We start from the raw sequence: 23,764 nt of genomic DNA on the forward strand, positions 1-23,764 counted from the left end.
TCAACAGCAAAAAACCAAACAATCTGATTAAAAAATGGGCAGAACGCCTGAATAGCCATTTTTCCAAAGACACACAAATGGCCAACAGGTACCTGAAAAGGTGCTCAGCATCAGTAATCACCGGAGAAATGCAAATCAAAATCACAATGAGATATCGCCTCTCACCTGCTAGTATGGCTATTATCAAGAAGACAGGAGATAACAAATGTTGGAAAACATATGGAGAAAAGTGAACCCTCATGCACTGCTGGTGGGAACACAAATTGGTGCAGCCACTATGGAAAGCAGTATGAAGGTTCCTCAGCAAATTAAAAATAGAATTACCATATGATCCAGCAAAGCCACTTCTGGGTAGAGATTCAAAGGAAATAAAATCAGTACCTCAAAGAGAGATCTGTACTTCGATGTTCATAGTAGCATTGTTTACAAGAGCCAAGACAGCCTAAGCATCCATCAACAGATGAATGAATAAAGAAAATGTGGCATATATCTAGAATGGAATATTATTCAGCCAAAAAAAGGAGGAAATCCAGCCATTTGTGACAACATGGATGAATATGGAAGCCATTACACTAAGTGAAATAAGCCAGACGAAGAAAGACAAACAGTGTATGGTATCAATCATATACAAACTCTTAAAGAACAAAAGCTGAATTCATAGAAACAGGAACAGAATAGTAGTTGTTGATGGGCTGAGGGCACAGGTGAAATTGGGAGGTGTTGGTCAAAGGGTGCAAACTTTCAGTTATAAGACGAATAAGTTCTGAGAATCTAATGTACAGAATGGTGACTATAGTTAATAATACTGTATTGTATACTTGAAATTTGTTATAACCTAATGGGAAAAGAATCTAAAAAGAATAGATGTATGTATATGTATAACTGAATCACTCTGCTGTACACCTGAAACTAACACAACATTGTAAATCAACTATACTCCAATATAAAATAAAAATTTTAAAAAAAGAAGTTTGCTAAGAATAGATCTTAAGCATTCTCACCACAAAAAGGTAACTCTGTGAGACGACGGCTGTGTTAATTAACTTGGTTGCGATAAATATTTCACAATGTCTATGTGTATCAAATCATCACGCTGTGCACTTTAAATATATACAATTTTATTTGTCAATTATACATCAATAAAGCTGGAAAAAATACAATTAAAAATGTGAAAGAATTTTTAAAATTAAAAATGTTAGCATTATATTACTTTTGACATCTCTTTCAATGAGGGATTTGAAACAAAATATATCTCTATTTTTTTTAAATCGTCTGTTAATTGACTAAAAATAAAACATTAAGATTTAACTCTCTTCTCATCACATCAGTTTCAAAGCAAATAGGGTGAAGTGTCTTGGGAAATCATTATTAAATTTAAAAATGTCATTTACATCAATATTTAATACATGAATATATATGATATTCGTAAGAAATGTATTCCAATTGGGCTCACATTTAAAGACCTTAAAGATTTTTGTTTTTGCTTTTAAGGAAAAACTAAATCCAGATTCTTATTTCAAAGGTGAAAACAAACAGGTTGGAGAAATAACAAAACCAGGCCAAGGCCTCTGTAAGTCACTGTAACATCAGCTTGCACCTGACAATTTTTATGCTAAACTTGCAGCCCCTGAGCCTACTACTTTGGCTTTCTCAACCATCACAGGGTTCACTAAGAAATGATCGACTGATGTTACTATAACATAAAGGGTGGTATATATTCAGTCGTATATTACAAGTGTGGCTTCTGTCCCTTGTGAAATGACCTATGAATTTAAATGTGTAGCAGGCCGCAAAACAAGTGTAGTGTTCCGAGACACAAACCAAAGGAACCCAAGTATATTCACCCAGATAAATACAAATGTAACATTCAAAAACACAAACAAAAGATGTACATAATACCTTTTGTAGCCGATCCCATTTTCCTTACACTGCAGGAATCTTAGCGGCAAGAATGCCACAAATGAGCATCGGGCTAGCCAGGTTCTATTTGGCGAAACCTTGGACAAAGTGATTTACCTTCATTTACTCATTAGTGAAATGAGGAGTTGGATTAGATGATCTCTAAAGTATCAACAAACTCTAAAAGCATGTGAATAAAAAATGAAGTCTAAGTGATTTACTGACAACTTTGACTCATAGTTTCCGCTTGGAAATTGACAAAGACACTTTACCTTCCTTTGAACAAGATATCTGGCATCTCTGACTCAATATAACTAGAATAATTCTAGAAAGAAAGAAAATTCTAGAAATTTCTGGGAAAGAAATGTGATAACAGCCAAGGAGTGGAAGTTGCTAACTTAGTTTCAGAATATTCCTTCTACACGAGGACTATTAGCATGTATTTCCTCCTTCCTCAAATGTGCATTAAGTGCAGAGTTCTAGGAGGGTAAACTTTGTCCATGAATTGCCTTCCTAAGGCAATCTGGATTCTTCAAAGTGGTTAAAAAGGACATTCACAGCATTAGTCAGCAATGAAGTAAAGAAGTCACTTAGCCTTTTTTAGTTTAAAAAAATGTTTGTTTCTCTTAGAATTGTATTTCATCAAACATGCCATTGAATGTAAGATACATCATTATCTATTAACCACCAAGAAAGAAAAAAAAAAGTCTCCAATTAAATTGGCATGCCATAAATTTCTGAGATGTTAAAATGTGAAAAAGGTGTCTTAGAACCAATTGACTGTTGCACCATAAGGCTTTGACCCAGCATGCCCAACACCTTGGACAAAACCATCCTCCAAGAGGAATCGTAACGATGCCGGGAGGTCATGAGTCCCGTTTGACTCAAGCCTCTCTCTGCACCCGCGTCATACTCATTAAACTTTTTTTTTAAGGCAAATTATTTATCATTTATACTAAACAGAAATTAGGAAGAAAACAGTTAATGCAGGCTAAATATGTGGCTCTTGAATACTTTCTGTATTTCTTACTCTTTTCAAGGGCAAAGAGCTGCTGCCTTATCCATGCAGTTTGGGGAATGTGTCAAACATTTCTGAAATGTCTAAAGGCTACCAGCATGTACTCTCCCTCCTCATTCCCTATTCTGACAGTCACAGACATGGGGAGCTAAAAGGCGTCTCATAAACTATCTGGGCCAAGGCTTCATTTTCAAGAGGTAGAAACTGAGCCTTAAAAAATGTTGGAGGCAGGATAAGACTCAGTTCCCTGACCTCCAATCTATAAGCTGCTAGATTCTAAACATTCTGCTCAATCACTCCTACCTTAGTTTACAAAGGACAACTTAGAAGAGGAGTCTTTTTTGTCTACTTGTCTGAATTTCCTCCAACTAACTTAATAAGAGTACCTGTCTCTAACAGTGTCCTTCAAATGGGATAGAGAGAGTCTGAAACAAATTACTCAAGGTTTCTTAGATCTTCCTTCTCATCCAGGTTCAGTGACAAAGGTTCGTTAAGTTGCAAATAATGAATGAGAAGAACTCTGTAAAGCAAAGAAAGAGTAAAAGCAACGTATTCAATGTTCCCTCACACTGTCCCTTTCTCAATAAATTTTTTTAATGAATGAAATGAAATATTTTCCTCTTGCTAAACTTAAGATACCACTAAATCATTCCCAAATGTAGGAAGCATTCCCAGTGTGACTCAGTCCAAACCAAGACCTGCATGTAGTACCAGCCCTAATAGATGCTCCAATAAATACAGCTTCATGGGAAGACACTATGACGAAGCAAAGAATTAAACAGTGTAACTCCTGTGCTGAAATGTGTATAATAACTTAAACTCTTTCCGCATCACAAAAGTCCAGCTCAGTATCTCTAAGTTTTATAGGAAATGCCCTAGAGAGGCAGTCCATATGTCTGTAAAGTTAGCTACATTCCATGAAATAGAGTGGTTACGATCTCAGGGAGATTCTGCAATCTGCCCCAGACAGGGCAGTGTCAGGTTTGGCAGGAAAAGAACAAGAGCACCACCTCATCCCAAACCACTTATGTCCCAAGCATTACTGTTGCTACACAAGCCAATTGTCCCATTGTGACCTTCAAAGAAGACACTATTGCCGTGAACCTAGGATTAAGATACGCTTCTTCCGCCTAACCTCACCATGAAACACTGGGTTTACCCTGAAAACGAGTTTTTCATCCTATCACATAAACCCAGATCAACTGAAACCCCATGGGCCAAAAACTACCAAGACATTTTACACTATACCAGCTCAGTTCATCAAGACATTGGATCTCATGTTTTTCTCAACCTTAGATGGCCAGGTAGTATCCTCAAAAAGAGACTTCTTTTCGGCCAGAATATCCCAAACCAAGATGGCCAATGGGTTAATGTTCTTTTCTGAGCTCTTCAATTAGGCTGCTTCCTGTGTCTGAGGGCTGGCAGGCAGGGCACCACTGTCAGAGCTGCAGAGAACTCTGCAGATGTCTCTGCTGTGTTCAGTCAAAATGAACAGGACACAAGATGGCCCTCTGACACAGACAGCTGTCGATTAGATGGCACACTCACACTTGGCCGGCCAATGAGCAGCAGCGGAGATGACAAGCGCTTGGCTAATCAGCTTACCTATAAAATCACAGCCCTTCCCAGCCCTATTCACATCAGCCCATGAGGCGACAGCATGTACAGTCTTCAGCTACCCTGTTCTCAGTCTCTACGTGTATGTGTCTCTCTCACTCGCCCACCCCGTGTGATGAGGACTGTGAGAAAGGCTCAATACAATATGTGACAAAACAAAAATCAGACCAAAGGAAACTGATAAACAAGAATAGGAAAGGAAATCCCTGCAGCGAACTGACCCCAAAGAAAACAAAATGATAGGCTAACCTATTCAGAGCTGGTTCACACTGATACTGACATAGCGATACCCATTATAGGTAACCAGACTTATGTATTAGACAAGAGGCAAAATGATCAGCCCCGCCTCTTCCCCATCCTCCATCTTGCCTTTTGTCCCTCTAGCCACCAGGGAGCAATTTGGGGCTAGATCCTGGTAGAGGAGGCTAAAATTCTGAGCTTTACCAAATATTTAAATATTAGGGGACTTCCCTGGTGGTGCAGTGGTTAAGAATCTGCCTGCCAATGCAGGGGACACGGGTTCGAGCCCTGGTCCAGGAAGATCCCACCTGCTGTGGAGCAACTAAGCCCACGAGCCACAACTACTGAAGCCCGCATGCCACAACTACTGAAACCCCACGTGCCTAGATCCCATGCTCCGCAACAAGAGAAGCCACCACAATGAGAAGCCCGTGCACCGCAACGAAGAGTAGCCCCCGCTTGCCACAACTAGAGAAAGCCCACGCACAGCAACGAAGACCCAACGCAGCCAAAAATAAATTTATTTAAAAAAATTTTTTTTAATAAATAAATAAATATTAGGCGTGGGGGTAGGGTGGAATGAATTGGGAAGTAGAGCTGAAGGGAGAAACTCAGGGGATCTGGAGAGAGGAAATGTGAGTTCCTCAAATCTTCCACTGATTTTCTTAATTAGCTAACTCTTGAGCTCAAAGATATTCCCTCTAAACTAATAACCAAATGCTAAATTCACTAAGGAGCTACCTTATGAGCCTGACAGATATTTTTACCCATTGATAGTAAAAAATACCAATCTCTCTCTCTCTCCCCCCTGCTCTTTTACTTCTCTTTGGTTTCTAGAAGAACAGCTGGTTGGAAGCAGCGAATCAGGAAGCAAAACACGGGGAGACAGGCGAAGTGGATACAGAGTCGCATTTGCGGCTGTCCGCCTGCAGTCTGGAAGCTGAAACAGCACAAGTCTACTTTAGATAAAGACGGATTAACAAATTACAGCCTCACCGAAGGGGACCTTCAGGTAGCAGAGACCTTCCACAGCCACCCTGTGTTCAGACCACTTTCATTCGACTCTTCTTCCTTGGCTCCCCCAACCAAGAGTCCAATCCACCTGCCGTGCCGAAAATAAAACCCCTGAAGGTTTTTTATAAAATCATTTTTCAAAGATCATGAAAGCGTGAAGAGAAGTGGGAAGAGTAGATACTGGGGATGAGTGTCCTTCGTCTTTTGAGAGTCCGAGAAAAAGTCCAAATTCAAGGCTTTTCCAGCTCTGCTCCAGCTCCGAGAACCTTGGAGGTACCTACAGTTGTCAAAGCCCGGACAGAGAAGGCAATAAGACCATCAGCAGGGTGGTCCTGTTGCAGAACGTCCACAGGGCCACTGCCTTCTAGCTCATCCCTGGAAGACAAAGCTGTCTTTCTTTGAGAGGAATGCGAGAAGCTACTCAACCTCCACCTGCAATCGTGACCAACAAGCAGGAAGAGTTCTAGGACAGAGCCTGAGCCTGGCCACCGTCTCTCCAACACCAACACCTACAGCTTGTCAGTCAAACCAGGACAGCAGGCCCTGCCAGCTGCCAGGTAGCTCAAGAAGCACACTGGGTCTCCACCCAGGGAATCCCCATGGCAGGGTGAACGGCCGTGGCACCAGAATGCTAGTCAGCCACTGAGTTTCTAAGGGCTTGGGGCACTCCTGCTCCCTCCTCTGCCCACGCTCTTTGAAAGCTGTGTTATCATCCACACAGACCCTACCCACGGACCCCAAAATGCACCAACGTCACACAGCCTTGGGCTCTCAGATCACTACCAACTCTTCACCACCGTTCCAGCTAATACCAAAATGGGCACCTTCCGATAGAAAGCTTTCTCCCTCTTACGAAATCTTTGCTAAGCATAAAAATTCAAGAAGAAGAACCACTATAATTTCTGGGTCAAATGTCAGTTTGCGATATATAATGTTGTAGTGTTCCCCAAATTTCATCAGCACTGAGTATTTCTAATATTGAATTCGGCCTTTTATTTTTAGTTAAGAAAGCGATGCTTACTATGAAAAAAGAGTCAAACAATACCGCAGTACGTCAAGGAAAAAGAAAAAGTATTTTGCACACGTATGAAAACCAAGGAGGTCATTCCGGGCAAACCCAGTCTTCCCTGTGCACAGCTCAGAGTAGTGATGGGAGCAGCCCCTGGGGCCACGTCGCTCCCCTATCTCTTTCACCAGCTGGAGCTCTCTTTTGCCAGTTGAACTACTGGGAGGGTCCAGCCCGCCGTCATGCAGTCTCCACTGCCCCCTGGGGAGATGGGGACCAAAGGGGTGCTTGGAACAGCAAAAGTAGCCACATCACAGAGGCTAAGGGGACACTGGCTTGCCACCTCAGGCATCTCTTCTTGGAGCCTCTGACATCCAGGTACCATTTTAATGTTAGAACAGAAGAGGGAAGAAAGCAATCATTTCCCCAAAGGAGGAAGTTATTATTAAAAAAAAAAGCCTGGAGGACTTCCCTGGTGGTCCAGTGGCTAAGACTCCACACTCCCAATGCAGGGGGCCCGGACTCAATCCCTGGTCAGGGAACTAGATCCCACATACCGCAACTAAAGATCCTGCGTGCCACAACTAAAGATCCTGCACGTGGCAACGAAGATCCCGCCCGCGTGCCACAACGACCCGGCGCAACCGAACGAATGAATGAATGAATAAATAAATAAATATTAAAAGAAGAAGAAGAAAGAGAAAAAGCCCGGGCTCTAGAGAAATTAGCACTGAAGGGAGCTGGACCACCTAACTGTCCTACTCAAGTGCAAGCCTAGTTCAGACTTTCAGGGAATCCTGCCTTTGTTGCTCTGAGGCTTTTCATCTCGAAGTTCATTCCACATCTTCTTTCTCTCAAGAACATGGCACGTGTGTAAGCTCTTGTTTGTGGCAAATGGACCTTCTAGGAATCACATCTATTGAAAATAAGAGTACTGACCTTCCCGCTCGACCGGGCTCACAGTTTGGTTCTGACCAGAACAAGGGCCGTCTTATCAGTCCTCTCTCTCCGGTTCCATTAGGGCTGCCTGACACCCTATCTTGCACACTTGCTTCTTAGTTACTGCAAAGTTTTTAAATATTTAGGGATCTTTTCCATCAAAATATTCTGGAATGGCTAGAGGCTCAGACACATGAATGATATCTGCTCACATGTGCTTTTTATCCAAGTTCACAGCTCCTGGTCACTGAGGGTAAACAGTGTTATCAGTGATTATTATGGATTTAGTCAAGTATATTTCATTCCTGTCATTTATGAGCACTTGTGTTGGCTCATATTTACAATGTCGGGATTCTGTCACTTTGGTAACCTTCTGAGACAACGTTTTTCCAGTGTTACAGTGACATTTCAAAAACTCAGTATTTACAAGCAAACAACATCCTCTGGCTCCGTGACGGTGCGATTCAGTGGTAGTGGAACAAAGGGACACTGGTCTAGAAATTTCTTCAGGATGTATTTCCAGCTACTTCTGGCTATCACTTCATAGTCTAGGGCGGCCCTGTGGCCTTTGGAAGAAAGAGGCTACAAAGACATCAAGTAAAATTTCAGTGTTACCTGAGACTGGAATTTTAACTGTTTTGTGTGGGTCCACATGAATGAAGTCTGCTGTGTGACGCTGACAAGTCTCTTAACATCTCTGAGCCTTAGTTTCCCATTTGCTACTAAGCAGCATTGAGCACCAGGTGACAGTTAGGTCCTTTCTTACTGTAACAATCCATCCTAAAGATTTCAAAATTATACACAGAGATAAAACTCATTAACATCATTTTTTTTCCATGTCCTACCTCAAGGTTATGAGGAAAAGAATCCTGTGCAGGAAACAGGGAGAAGCAAACCATTATCTACTCAACTCATCCACTTCTTCCCTTTTCCTACCCACCCTCTGCCAAGCAAGATGGACCAGGGAGAGTGAAGGAGGATGAAACCTGAGTGACAGAAACACTGTTGGTATTACACTCACCCCTGAGCTTCAAAGCCTTTCCATTATCAGGTGGACCATGGTCCTTTCAGCAGTGGAGTAGAGAGGTACTACCACTGACAGGTAACAGACAATGCAGGAAATACGCACCACACCGTATGCAATTTGTAGTTCCTTATGGGAGACATTCAAAATATTCTTTCTTGGCCCTCGAAGGACAATGCTCTTGATATACAGATTGTGGTGGTGATATTATCCTCTTTAGAAACGCAGTCTTTCCTACTGACAGAAAGAGGTCTCAGTGCAGGAAGCTGGATGATAACTAAGTTAACAGTGAGAAGAGAGCTAGAACCATCTACGAGAAGACCCTGTGGGCTACCGGCGATCACAAAAAGCTTCACCAACTTTATCCAGGGATAAAGAAGCAATAGAGAAAATGATAAATCTGGAGCCAAAGGACTTTGTCCCCTAGTCCCATCTCTGCCACTTACTATTAATAGTGACAAAATCGCTCTGAGTCTCTGTTTCATTATCAATAAAATGGGGATTAAAAAGAGTTCCTACCCCACTGGGGCCACAAGTTATATAACTTGTTATTGTTGTTGGTTCATTTATTCGCTTACTCATCCATCCACTGACTCCCAGGCAAACAGAGTGTTCCCCATGAGGCATTTGGGAGAGAATACAGGCCTAGGCCTTGGCCCTCGCTGCCCGTAGAGAGCGTGACAACTGTTGAGAGAGCGCAGTGCATCAGAGGCTACCCGAGCACAGAGGAGGGCCACCTCCTTCTGGCCTGGATATAACAATGCATGAGCCGGATCCTGGACACAGAGTGTGAGTTATCTGGTAAAGGAATATAAGGAGAGGAGAATGAGAGGCAGGATGAAGATATTCCAGGCCAATGGAAGGGCCCTTGTAAAGGCAGAGAGGACCGTGAAAGAGCCCTCAAGGGAACCGCGAGCAGCTCAGTACGGCTGGAACACGAGATGTGAGTGGTGAGTGTGAAGGCCAAGGCTGAAGGCCAAGGCAGGGGCCAGGCTCTCTGAATCCCGTTCAAGACGCTAAGGCTGGGTCCCCGAAGCCACGGAGGGATGGTAAGCAAGGGCATAACAGCACTGGGGATTTCTGGAGACAATCACTCCAGCAGCCTTGTGAGAATGAGAAGGTGGAAGTGGAGGGAAGTGGAGGGGTGGAGACAGCAACAGTGGTGACGGGATGCGGGGGACGGAGTAGGTTTATTGCTGTAGGAAGCAGAATTGACCAAATCTGAAAACTGAGGGCTTATGGGGGTGGGGGAGACAGGATAATCTAGGACGGTGGTTGGGGGACAGTCACCAAGCCAACAGACACAGATGGAAAGACTAATCCTGAGAGGAAGTTCAATCAATAAAATTCAAGGTCAAAAGCACAATACCTGAGGTGAATTATCTCATCGGTAACTGCCAGATTTTACTCTAGCCCCTTGAAAAATATATCCGAATAGATGTGAGAATGTCAATGTGAAAAGTTATGTGTTAGAGTCTCAAATTAGGTGACTACGTTATTATTAGCTCAAGCCCTCTCCCAAGACAGTGATATCATGACCTTGGGGGGTGGGGGAGGGGTGCTATTTCACGATAAATATTTATTAAACACCCAGCTGAAGGTGTGGTGGAATATAGTATTGTTGAATGTTCTGGTATGTTCCACTTGCTCACTGAGGTTCTACAGAGCTGACCTAGGATGTCTGCATTCTATTTCTAGAACAATACGTGTAAGTATCTAGAGCCCTGATCAAATGATGTGCGCCAGGTAACTAAGGGGACATAGTGGATGGATTCCACAAGAGCCTCCAATCTTGGTTCTGTGAGTAGTTCTGCAGGCATACTATGAAATTTGAGGGGGTAGTACAGTTACCTAGGGTATAATGAAATGAAAATCTGCTTTGTAATGAAGTAGGAAACGGAGACAGTCTGGAGTCCAAGAATAATAGGGCGGATGTGTTTTCTGCCATAGGGAATAGAGAGGAAGTTCTCCTAGAAATAAAGCAAAGGATAATCCCTTTCCCGACATACGAAACACCAAACTTAAATATTCTTTCCGTTGACAAAATGGCACCTGGAATTTGCACTCTGAAAACATATTCAAGCAAATCTTACTTGGTAGCTAAGTGGGAGTAGGACTGAGAGAAAGTGGTCCATATTAGTGACTCCTTGGCTGAGACAGTTAAATGGCAGAGATGCAGGAAGACTCCTTGAGGGACAACGTCAGTAGTAGCAGCTGTTGACATTCTTCTTTGTCACATGTCACTGTCCATAGCAAATCTTTTACCACCGCTGATGCTATGTCGTACCAGTCACTGGACACATGACAGTTCCAAACTGCAGAGCTCAGAGTGACAAACAGACTTCACAGTTCAAAAGTACTGGTAATAGATCTTTCCACAGGAGTGAATCACATCCAAGGAAGAAAAAGTTGAGTTGATGGGGACTTCAAAGGAGTGGTATAGCCTGAGTTAAGTTGTATTCCCCAACTTGTGCATGAGTTGTGTGTGAAAAGTTTGTTTAGAATTTATAATGCATTTTTCTACTAAAAAAACTTATGAAGTTGAAATACTTCTAAGATCTTGAAATCTGATTCTCTTGGGGTTTTAGAACTTAATTGTAAGCAATGACCCTAAGACTCTAGGATTCAGGTTTGTGCCCACACTAGGCTTTGAATCCTGTGAAACATAAGAGGTACAGAAAATATCCTAGTTGATCACAGACTGAACAAAATCTCATAGGTCCAGGCAGCCCCCAATGGAACCAAATAACCACTGGTTTTAAGCAATATGCTTATCAAAAAAAGAAAATTCATCATTGAAACATGCAACTATTTTTAATCTGGACTGGTGATCAATAACGCTACCTGATTTTCTCTCTTCTCTACGGCAACTATCACTAACATTTTTCTCTGACTTCGTCCTGTGAAACCATCTACCTTTCAACTGTCATGAGAGGATATTTTCTGAGTCTAAACTCACTTTGGGTCAGGGACCCAGCTCTCATTCCCTCTGTCCCTTTCACATACAGTCCTTTTGAAGAGCACAAAACATTCTTTCTATGATACCATGTAATGAGTAACCTTCATATTCTCCCAAAAGGGTATATAGTTTTCTTCCTATTCATAGAGTCGGCATGTTGTCTTTAGATTTTTCCATGATTATATGAAGCAAATTTATAAACGTTTCTTCTTAGATATTCACTGTAAGAGTAGCATGATTAACTCATGATGAATAATTATTCATACTCACTATCATATAACCATGTAATATATATTGACACCCTACATACCTTAAGTGGGAATAAGGTTATGCTTAGTTTATTTCAGTGAATATTTTACTATTATTTCTGTTTGGATAAAAATTATTTTATAGGCATCATTACTGACCCAATCTTCAACAAAATGTACATGTTATGGTAAGGGATTTAATCCAATAGGAATCTACGTATATAAGACTTGTATGACCTACTAACTCATTCCCTCTTCATATTATTTCCTATTCTGCTATTAGGATGATCAAATGGATCTCAGAGAGGCTTGTAAAAATCTCTATTAAAGCACAAAATGAGTTAAGGTTTTGATCGCGATTTTGTAACCTTTATTTTTATTTAATAATCACTTCAGAATTAGAGGTACATTTTAGGATCCTTTCCCTTTGACTTTATTTATACCGTGTTGATGGTAGCCAGACTCAATGTTTCCTTCCTGTAGCTTGTGTGGTACTTTTTTTTTATATGTAAAGATGAAGGGAGAAGGAAAACAAAAGTAAGAAAAAAATGAAAGTAACTTTTCATCAGAGTATAAGAGCTAGCTACTTAGCTAAATAAAAATAACATATTTAGTGATTTGTAATATAAGAATAAAATGAACTTGCTGGGTCTCAGGAGGTCTGCAATATGCAAAAGGTATCTTTGCAATTTAATTGAGGTAGGAGTTATTTAATTTTTTTACAGGTATAGTTTTCAATAAAACTACATATGCCTATAATACTGCAATGGCAGATGTGTCTCGATTATTAGAGGTGGGCTCAAGGGAATATATACAATGGATCTTGAAATCTGTAAGCAGCTGTTTGGGGGGGGGTGAAATGATGGGGGAGGGCATTGTACCACACACATGTTCCTTAAGTGCAGCGATGTTTTGTTATTTTACTGCAGGTGTATTACAGAGATGAAATTTAATAACTTACTGTATACAATACCAATAAAACTGAAAAGATTCAGTGCCCTGCTGTTCATTATCGTGGTACAAATGAGCTCAGATTATTCTGTGTGCATGCACGGGCAAACCCCGACACAGAGACCCCTACGTCTAGAGCTCTGGAGGATGGTCACTGCTTGAAAAACCTTAGGGATGTTCACCCTTAATTGCTTTCTTATCACTGAATTCTCGTCCCAAATTCACGTAAACGTGACTTTGAGGTGGGTTAAAATAAGATATATTTGGTATTTTTTAAAACGTCATAGAAAGCCTTCACCAGAAGAGGTCTTTCGAAGGGACAGGTTAATGGAATGAAGGGATATATAGATTTCCTTAAGTACCATAAGAATGTTAATATATTGTGATAATATATTCTATTCAACAAAATCTAGGGAAGTGCCAGTCTAAAGATGCTATCCCACCAAAATTTGACTTCTCCCTTTATTAAGTACAAGAAATGTCTGATAAAAAGAAGTGCCATACTGTGAAAAAACATTTGCGTATTAGAAATGCTAAAGCAAATGCAACTATGTATTAGTGCTGGTTTTCTTCTCCCAAGAAATTACTTCTGTTAGATAATAAATAACACAATGAACATAAAAGGTACTTGCTTTAGGAAGCTCAGTTTAGTTTATCTGTGAGTGAAAGCATCTGTAAAGAAATCCACATAAACATTGAGAACACACACACACAATTTTTCAAAGGATGGGGTTCTTCAATTCTAAGCAGGTTACCACTATCAGGCACAGGAGCAGACTCAATATCTGTTCCTTTCTTAAATATTTACTTCTAAAAAGATTATGGGGTTTTGTCGGTAACTTGCAGTGTTCCCACTATTTTAACTTGGGGTTTCAGTTTTAAGAATTTCAGGAGACATTTCCTAATGATGGAACCATTTCAAGCATGATCACACACAGAGGAGTAAATGTTTCTGCCATTTCATATTGAAAAGTGAAATTCAGCATTCTTCTGATGCTGAATTGTGAGTCTACTGTCTTTTTTATGGAAAGAAGCTATAGGACTATAGTGACTTCTACAGGATGGGTAGATATATTTCAGCATTAAATTTTACCAAGTACACCTCAATTGCTCAAAAACAATTAAGTCAATTGTTTGTTTAGTCATTAACTGATTTTCCCTTTTCTCTTTACATGTCAAAAGTATAAAGATGAACTGTAGTCCTAATTGCTAGTGGTTATTAAAAACCCCTCAATACTTTTCATAAGAAAAGAGAAGTTAATCCAAATATTCTGGTGAAATTTCATTTAGGATATGAGGACACCATGTTTTTGGTGTCTCATAAATCATCTCAAAGCAATGTCAAAGGTTTTTTATGTGCTACCTGTCCTGAACTGTTTAGAAAACTTGCCTATACTTCTAACACATATTTGTCATTTTATATATGACAAAATGAGTTAAATGTCATAATCGAAAAAATTATTGGGTCACGTTTAAATGCCTGCTAAAAGTATTGTTTTAGAACTTTCTATGTAGTTGTTGTATTTGGGGAACAATAATTTGATCTATGAGGAATCCAAATTTGTGTAATTGCAAACCATATTCTGCCTGCATTGCACAAAAAGGAAGGCCCAAATATAATCCATAGATTTTTAAGAAAGTGCTCATGCTGTTGCTAAAATGTGAATTGGCATATTCTACCCCAGCCTTGTCACAGGAAATCTTCATTGGTTTTAATGAAATTGCACATGCTAATTCTGAAGATGTTACAGAATAGATTATTCATATAAGCACATGTGGTGTATTTTTAAAAAAAAAAACAAAAACAGGCTGGGCTGTAAGGAGCTGTGTGGCCTGCCCTCCTCTCCGCCTTCCCAACCGTGTTCAGGGTTCCAGTTTACTCTGAGAAGCTACTCCATTCTAAGCAATGTGTTAGATCCAGATTCTCCAGTGGGCCTGGAATCTACCAAGAGTGGTTTTCCAGATGGGCTCTCATACAGACCTACCTCTTGAGTTTAGAAACCTCACCATGAGCTCGGGCCTCAGGGAACCCAAGTTGGAAAAGCACTGGCTTTAAAACCAGGCATTTTAAAGTCCAAAGCCTGGCTCTGAAACTTAGGGTGAGATCTTGGGTCTGCTTACTTAACCTCTCTGAGCATCATTTTCTTAATTCTTAAATGAAGATAATAATAATCGCCCCAGGGGTTTTTACTGGCACCTAATATTAGTCCCCCCAGCTTCCTCTAGATTGAGCCCAGACTAAGGTTTAGAAATTCACTCATCAGCCGTGTCTGGGCTGTGAGTGGACGTATGGATCCACTATCTCAGTGATCCTTGATAGAGCTACTTCATTGGGCATCACAGCAACCCACTTGACTCAGTCGGTCAGAGACCGATGGTCAACCTTGCGAGATCTTTAAAAACAATTACTAAAATATAGAGGAGCAATCTGAGAATTTGAGAAAAACCTTGGTGCTTATCGAAAGATTAATCTAATAGCTGGGGGTACACAGATTGTCACAAGGTTCCAAATTTCAGCAAAAAGAATACTAGAGTTTGTGTACAAGGAAACATAGCCTATAATCACATCTTTCCTCCTGCAATTAAAGCATTTCTGACCATTAGCCTGAGCCATAAGCTATACCTTAAGAAATCTGAAGTATGCTTTAATACTTCCAGTCTCCTCCAGGTAAGGAACCATATTTAATACAAGGATTATTAACATTATACTTGTATATGTATGAACACTGAAATTGACAGCACTGAAATGAACAATGAAATAAAGCTCCTTAAAGAAGAATGTCAGCTAAAATGTAGAAGGAATGATGGAATTTTCAAAAAAATCACTAGTTCAGGGCTTCCCTGGTGGCGCAGTGGTTGAGAGTCTGCCTGCTAATGTGGGGGACACAGGTTCGAGCCCTGGTCTGGGAAGATCCCACATGCCACAGAGCAACTGGGCCCGTGAGCCACAATTGCTGAGCCTGCGCGTCTGGAGCCTGTGCTCCGCAACGAGAGAGGCCGCGATAGTGAGAGGCCCACGCACGGCGATGAAGAGTGGCCCCCGCTTGCCACAACTGGAGAAAGCCCTTGCACAGAAACGAAGACCCAACACAGTCAAAAATAAATAAATAAAAAAAGTTAGCTTAAAAAAAAAAAAAATCACTAGTTCAAAACCCTCTGGTTCGGGCTAGTGTCATCAATGCATGCTAAAACCATCAGGTCAAAAATTGTTGGGGAGGGGCTTCCCTGGTGGCGCAGTGGTTGAGAATCTGCCTGCCAATGCAGGGGACACGGGTTCGAGCCCTGGTCTGGGAGGATCCCACATGCCGCAGAGCAACTGGGCCCGTGAGCCACAACTACTGAGCCTGCGCGTCTGGAGCCTGTGCTCCGCAACAAGAGAGGCCGCGATAGTGAGAGGCCCGCGCACCGCGATGAAGAGTGGCCCCCACTTGTCACAACTAGAGAAAGCCCTCGTACAGAAACGAAGACCCAACACAGCCATAAATAAATAAATAAATAATTTTAAAAAAATTGTTGGGGAACAGGGATCTATGCCCAGTGCTAAAGTATAAACACAAAGATTGTTTGCTCACTTCGTCCCAGCTTACCTTATAAATACTACCAAATGTAAAACAGATAGCTAGTGAGAAGCAGCCGCATGGCATAGGGAGATCAGCTCGGTGCTTTGTGACCACCTAGAGGTGTGGGATAGGGAGGGTGGGAGGGAGACGCGAGAGGGAGAAGATATGGGGATATATGTATATGTAGAGCTGATTCATTTTGTTATAAAGCAGAAACTAACACACCATTGTAAAGCAATTATACTCCAATAAAGATGTTAAAAAAGAAAAAAAGATTGTTTGCTAATTACAAAGGGGAAAAGGTTTCTTTACAATGGACCGACCTGGGGGTCTCCACTTCTACCAAGTGGTTAAAGTCAGTGTTACCAATAGCAACATATCTTGACATTATATGCCTCCAGATGAAACACAGTATGAAGCACATAGCATTACCTATGAGATGCTCGGGCTAAAATGTTTAACTTCCGTCTGAATCAGCCTTTCAAGCCTAATTTTCAATTTGTAGGCAAGACAAGTGATAGATTAACAAATTAAACAGCACCACAAATAAATAATCCAACAGTTCAAGTAAGGGACATATTTTTCAAGACAACTGGCCTGCTCTCTTTAAGGTAAATATCACTTTTTAAAAAATTACAGGAACTGTTCTAGTTTAAAAGAAATTCTAAAGAGACACAGAAGCAAAATACAATGCATAAATTCAATGCCTGGGGGAAAAAAGAGCTATGAAAGACATCTTCATGGGGACAAATGAAGAAATTTTCATCTGGATTGGGTATTAGATTAGGAAACTATTGTTAACTTCTTTAGGGGTGATAACAGTATTTTAGTTAAATAGGCGAGTGTTCTTAATTTTCAGACACATGATGAAAAATCTAGGGGTGAAATCTTATTCGATCTGCCACTTAAAAACGGTGCACTGAAAAATATATATACTTACACATACACACACACAAGGCAAATATAACAAATATTAACAATTGTTTAAGTGGCACTTCATTGTATTATTTTTTTCAACTCTTCTGAGTTTTTGAAATTTTATACTATATAAGATTAAAGAAAATTTTGTAAATTAAATAAATGGTGCTTGTTTCTCCCCCTTAACGTCCAGAAAGCTGCTGGTGGGGATTGAAGGGAGGGTATATAAGACCTTTCCTTTGTTTTTCCCCCTTATACCTAACACTTCACTTGAGGGCCAAAAAATATTTGTTAATCAACACAGTGAAAAAATGGCTCCATTCTCCCCTTTGGTGTGTGCTGGGTGGCTGTCGGGAGAGGGGCATACCCACAGCAATGCCCCCAAAACAAAGGAGCTGCTGACCGAAAAACAGTGCTTGTGGGCAGAGCCCCGATGGCATCACCCTGCAGATTTGGTCCCTGTGATTTCTGACACCATCGTGATTTAAAGTATTCTGTCCCACCGTCCACACCAGCAAATTAAAAAACAACAGGCCTGGAGTCTGACGTTTGGTTCCAATAATGCACCCACCAGAAGGAAACCAAGAACATCTCCAATTCCCTCCTTTGGGAACCTTCAGACCTAGAACAGTGAGGCCGCCAGGCTAGTACTCAACGCCAAGAAAGTCAGTGACGAGTGACTCTCCAGGATCTGACCTCTATGTCATTCCAGGGTCTGCACTGCACTTTCGAAGGAAGGGCTTCCAAAGGACTTTCTTTAAGAGGGTATGATTTCTGGTTTTCGGAGACAGGAAAACGCTGCTCGCTATATGGTTCTCATACACTGCTATTCAGTCTTCACTCTCTCAAAATGATCCCTAAAAGTGATGCTGGGGAAATAAGCCTCAGGTCATCACAATCCTCAACCTGCCAGGTACAGAATTCATATAGGGCAAGATAGAGCTGACCTGGCCCCTGCCCTCCGGGAGTTTACAGACTCTGGGTGGAGACCAGCATTCAACAAACATCAATAATGGCACAATCAAAAAGCACCATGAAGGCAAAGCAGAGCGCTAAGGCAAATACATGGATGGAAGAGGTCCCGAGGAAGGTCACGTAGGACCAGGTATGAATGACAGCACACTATAAACACACATTTAACCATAACGCCAAGTTAAAAACCAAGATGTATTCTGCTTCCACAAGACCTAAATAGCCATTTTCATAAGAAGAGACAAAGGACTTCACAGCTTTTTTGCGTATATCCTTCCTATTTTGACTTCAGATAAGAAACACCGGAAGGGTCCAAAAGTTTTAGAATTAAGGAATTTGTAATTCTTTTTGTATCAAAAATAAAAAGATTTAAAAGAAAAAAAATCCAGTCTTAAATGTGTAATTCATTTCAGAACCAACTACATAGGTTTAATTTCAATGAATCCAAAACAACTTGGTTTGAGAGCACACTAAATCACATACAGAGAAGACCTTTACATGTCCTCTACAGCTGCAAAGTTTCTGCAATTTAACAAAGGTATCTGAGATTAGGCCTAATTCTTAAATCCCGTCAGTTTTAAGATCTAAACATCAAATAACTTTATCAGCATAGTCCTATTTGATTACTTGCTGAGAAAGAAAAAGAATGTGGATAAGGTTAGAGCCTTGGACTTCACTAGAGAAAACAAGATATGGGCTGGGATATTCAGTTGTGGGATTTTGTATAAAGATTTCAAGGCATCTTACTGATTTTCAGAATATCACTAATTTTCACTGCCTTTTAAATGAAATACATATGCAATATATTCCCATGTCTTGAATAATCAAATTAAGGCAAGAAATCTAAAAGCTTTTTCAAGGTCAGTGGCAACACTAGATTTTGAACACAAGTCTTTAAATAGAGTAGATTCCTATAGAACATTCTAGGAAATCATCAAACCTAGTTGCACATTAGAATCACTTGGGGAGTTGTCAGAAACGCAAAGGCCCAACTCATAAGATGTGATTTTAATTGGTCTCAGATAGGGCCCAGCTCTCCACATATTACACACACACACACACACACACACACACACACACACACACACACAACCTTGCCCAGGAGATACTAATAAAGGAAACCATTGCTTTAGACTTGAGCTATCTCCCAGAAAGAAAAGACAAACACTTCCTGATAATCAATACTCAACTTCCATTTAAGGGGAAAACTTCTGCCTTAATACCAAGCATTTGTGTTGACATCGCCACCTCATTCAAAAGCAGTAGATCTCGGGGAAGATTAAAAAAGACAAAAAAAGTTTGCAGTCACCAAACATCCTATTCAAAGCAGCAAAAGAGGCCAAAAGTAAATGACATTTTTTTCCTTTTGTCACGCACAGTGATGCCCATCAGGTATTAGCTATTGGTTATCGTATTAAGATTGGACTATCCTGCGAAAAGCTTTATTTCCCCTCATTTTCATTTCTGTCAGACTTTCCATTATAAATTTTATTTTCCCTGCCAGTAAAAAAAAAAAGTCGTATGAGGCTGCAATTTGGCAAGAACATTTCAAGCCTGGGTGTGATTTCCGTACTCCAATTTGATTTAAATTAGTTTTGCCATATTTAGTGAGAACTAAAAAAAGCCCGTTTGGCCACTTTGGTTTCTATGGGTTTATTTTCTATACAATTTCAAAAAGGCTGAAAAAGTCACCGAGTTCATTTCTGATCATTTTATATGGAAGTGCATTAATGAATTCATAATATCCCATTACTATTTTCAATGAAAACAATTTAATCGCTAATAAAGAACCTGCCGGCTTTTGTTTCTCAGCTAAGACACCCACTTTTAAAAAGTCCCATGTCTATCGCTATTAGTGGTACATCCTCAAGAGACACATGACGGATATATATTTTTTTAACCTGGTGCATTCTGAAACAACAAACATTCCAAAACAATAATTTATTTCTCCAGGACAGCATTTGGCTACCTGTTGCTTACCATCACTATTTCTCTGCACCAAACAAAAGGCTATTGGAACTGGAAGAAGCACGTTCATACGTAACAGTGCTCATCCCTGGAAGTCCACAGGATACACTGTTAGAATACGATAAAGCAGTTTTGGGAGCTCCTCAGGGCACAGCATCTAAAGGACTTCCATCCAGCATCTCCATAAGGTAGTAAACACGAGAAAACAAAAAGCTGCCTCTCCACGAGTCACTCACCTTGCCACACAGTGGGGAATCGGTTCAGCTGTGATCTGCTATTTAGACTTGAAGCCCAAGACACCGAGACTCTGCCTTTCTTTTGGGTTTGCATAGCTGGTGTTGGAGACAGGGATTCAAAAAAACAATTCGGCACAAGAGAAACTCACTCACTGGAAGATACACTAGGGTCTGTTCTAGTCTCAGATTTCACCGAAAGCAGAAATTCAAAATATGTACCCTTTCCCTCTCCAGCCCCGATTTCCTCAATCAGGGAATTTCCAAAATTGGGCTCCTCGCTTTTCTCCTTAAGTGATCACACCGTTTATGGACACTGCTGAGCCCAGGCTAAGCAAAGAGAGGGTCGGTCCTTGCAAGACTCACACTCATGAAGCAGAAATAAGGATGAAAGAATCTCCACACTCCACGGCTATATTATGAAGACTTGTTAAGAAAAGCGGATGCAGCCGCACTCCTGTATACAACAGAATTTGCCTGGACACAAATGTCTCACGAGGAGACATTCCCCAGGCCCAGACATTCAGCCGTCGCACGCCAGTCCGTCCACCTCTAGCCCACCCTCTGCCCCTTTCCACTTCTCACCTTGTGTCTGCCAAAAAAATTAACTTCAGTCTCACCCGAGGGAAGTGTTGCCCACAAACCGAGGGAGGGTCTGTGTCCCAGCACACACACTGACAGACTCACGCGGTCTGGATGATGCTTTCACAAGTTAAGGGGCCTCGCGCTTACTCAGCAGAGGAAATCTTTGTGTCTGGGAGGAATCACGCCAATTCCTATTAGGAAGAAAGGATACAGGGGCGAGGAAGCCTATTCTCTCATTGACCAGAAAAAGAGGCCCGTCGAAAACAGAGACCTCTGCCATGACCATCAGCGAACAGGAAGGATGTTGTCAACTTTCTTCTCCCCCAAAACTCAAACGGCCTCTGCCTTGACCCTGAGAAACCAGATACACAGGAACAGGCGCAGGAATCGAGAGCTTTACACCAGAGACTCGGCGCTAGGAGGCTGGTTGCCGAGCTATCTACCCCGCACATTTGCACTCACATTCCAAAGATGTTTCCGTTGTGCTGGAATGGCTGTAAATTTCTTTCCTGCGGAATTCTTTCCAAACAAACTGCCATAAACTGTACTCTGCAGCTTGTGCAGCAGGAGCTCTTAACCCAGCACCGTTCACCTCATCACAACAAATCTTTCAGATGCCGAATATGACTGAATGGATGGCTGGGCCAAAGAAGTAAACTTTAAAAATGCAAATCTATCCAGAAAAAACAGAACAAAACAAAACACCACCACTCCACCAGAATTCCACTTTTCGTGATCCCTGACTGATACCTCAAGGAAACCTTCTCGAGCAGGCTCTATTTAATGACTAAAACTGTTTGCTTACGTTTTCCAGGATCCATGAAACAGGTTGTTTAAAAAAAAATCAAAATGGATTTTTTCCCATATCAGTAAAGAAAACGGGAGGGTGAGAGGGTTCAGGAGAGCAAGCATTCCCTTCCCAGCACAAAAAGAATGTACATTTCTGTTTGGGTGAATAATAAAACACTAGAAAGCTTTGAATCTGAAAGAGGATGATTAAATTCTATCAAGAGTTTTCCAAAGTAAGAAACCAATGCCCTTAGAAAAAGAAAGTCTAAATCTTTAGAGAAAAAAAAAAAAAAAAAAAGATTTGAAACATGTGATTAGTACCGATACTGAAATTAAAAAGAAAGCGTCTATAAAAACTCAATTGTCTTGAAACAAAGCTTACACTTTTGGCTATGGATAGTATTTTTAGAACTGAGCTTTCTCTGGAGAGTTGAAAGTATGCAAATGCAGAGTGCCCAGAGACACACACACACACACACACACACACACATGCTATACCTTTGTATGACACTGGCATTTTATTATTTAATTACTCTTATTTTTCTAGCTCACGCATGCTTCCCTTGAGACGGCTTTGCTGTTAGCCTGCTGGCCTTGACTTCCAGCCAAAAACAATTCAGAAACAAAAAGGGACAACAAATCATATTTTCACAGACATTTTTATCCCTCAATACAACCCTGTTTTCACACAACATCCTACAGCCCCTATGAAAACTATAATTTAGGGCAGTAGCCACCCGAACCCAGGACCTGACACTTGGCTGCACGGAGCATTTGCAGTGTAAGAAATTCTTAAGTTCTTAATTGCAAATAAACTCTTTTGACAGAACCACTTTACCCGAGATCGCTGGTTTGCAAACAGTGCCACTGGTACCGGCTGATGGATTAAAAAAAATAACAACAAGCCAGTGAATACAATTCTGATACGATGAGGAGTTTATGACTTCCACGCTCCGTGTTATTTCATTACTTTTTAAAAAGAGACAGGCATCGGCAGACTTTCAGTGCATTAGTGCCACCGTCTAAAATGCATCCTCTAATTGACCAAACAAAGTGATTTACCAGGTTCATTCTCTCTCAACCCTTTCCCAAAGCGAGATTCTCACTTACCTGGTGGCAACCCTGTAAATTTGATTCTCTCCCATAAGATGAGTAGGAGCCCCTTTCTGTTTTACCTGCCAAGAGAAACAACAAAAAAAGTGTAAATCGTGTTTTTCCTTAAAAAAAAAATCTCCTCCAGGTAACAGACATCCACTTCTCTTTCCCGATGTTTACATACGTAAAGTAGGCACTACTGGCAATGTATACAAGCAAGACAGTGAATAACACTTCCTCACTCTGGCTATGATAAACTGGAAAAAAAAATATCCTTCATTCCTATTCTTAGCCAAACTGCTCCACACTTCCAAAAACTGTCATTCCAATGGCCTCCACTTTCTCTAACAAACAAATTGTCATTCCTTATTTTCACTTTCTTTCTCTCTCACAAAATTTAAACAACTTCATTTTTATTTACACAGCAGGCAAATTATCTAGGTAATGACCCTAGCCTAGTCATTCCCATTGATTATATTGACACTTAATGGTGAGGCCAAAGCTAACCAATCAGGGCTCTCCAGATGGTGAATAAAGCAAAGAAACTATTCAAAATTCTGGGACTCTCTCTCTCTCTCATTTATTTAAACTCCCTTTCCCAGGAGTAAAGTCCATCATGATAAAGATGATCATGGAATTTACATTTGGGAAAGAGGGCTTTTGAAAAGTTGCCCACTCTGAACCCAGCTTCAGATTCTACCAGTAGAACAAGGGATAATGGAACGTCAG

At 40.9% G+C, this 23,764-nt stretch overlaps 1 protein-coding gene across 20 annotated transcripts in view; it reads right to left on the reverse strand.

Moving 5' to 3' along the window:
* The window catches only part of TCF4 (transcription factor 4), a 355,534-nt gene that overhangs the window by 155,739 nt on the left and 176,031 nt on the right, over nucleotides 1-23,764 (reverse strand). For 15 of the 20 annotated variants that reach the window (XM_059895588.1, XM_059895581.1, XM_059895582.1 and 12 more), the window contains one exon: nucleotides 23,051-23,115. In XM_059895588.1, the coding sequence (XP_059751571.1) occupies nucleotides 23,051-23,115 (65 nt within the window). Of the gene's footprint in view, nucleotides 1-20,569; nucleotides 20,632-21,151; nucleotides 21,241-23,050; nucleotides 23,116-23,764 lie in introns of those variants that run through there. The other 5 variants (XM_059895598.1, XM_059895596.1, XM_059895595.1 and 2 more) reach the window with 5 other exon arrangements.

Source organism: Balaenoptera ricei, chromosome 14, assembly GCF_028023285.1.
Source record: "Balaenoptera ricei isolate mBalRic1 chromosome 14, mBalRic1.hap2, whole genome shotgun sequence".
NCBI classification, from domain to species: Eukaryota; Metazoa; Chordata; class Mammalia; order Artiodactyla; family Balaenopteridae; genus Balaenoptera; species Balaenoptera ricei.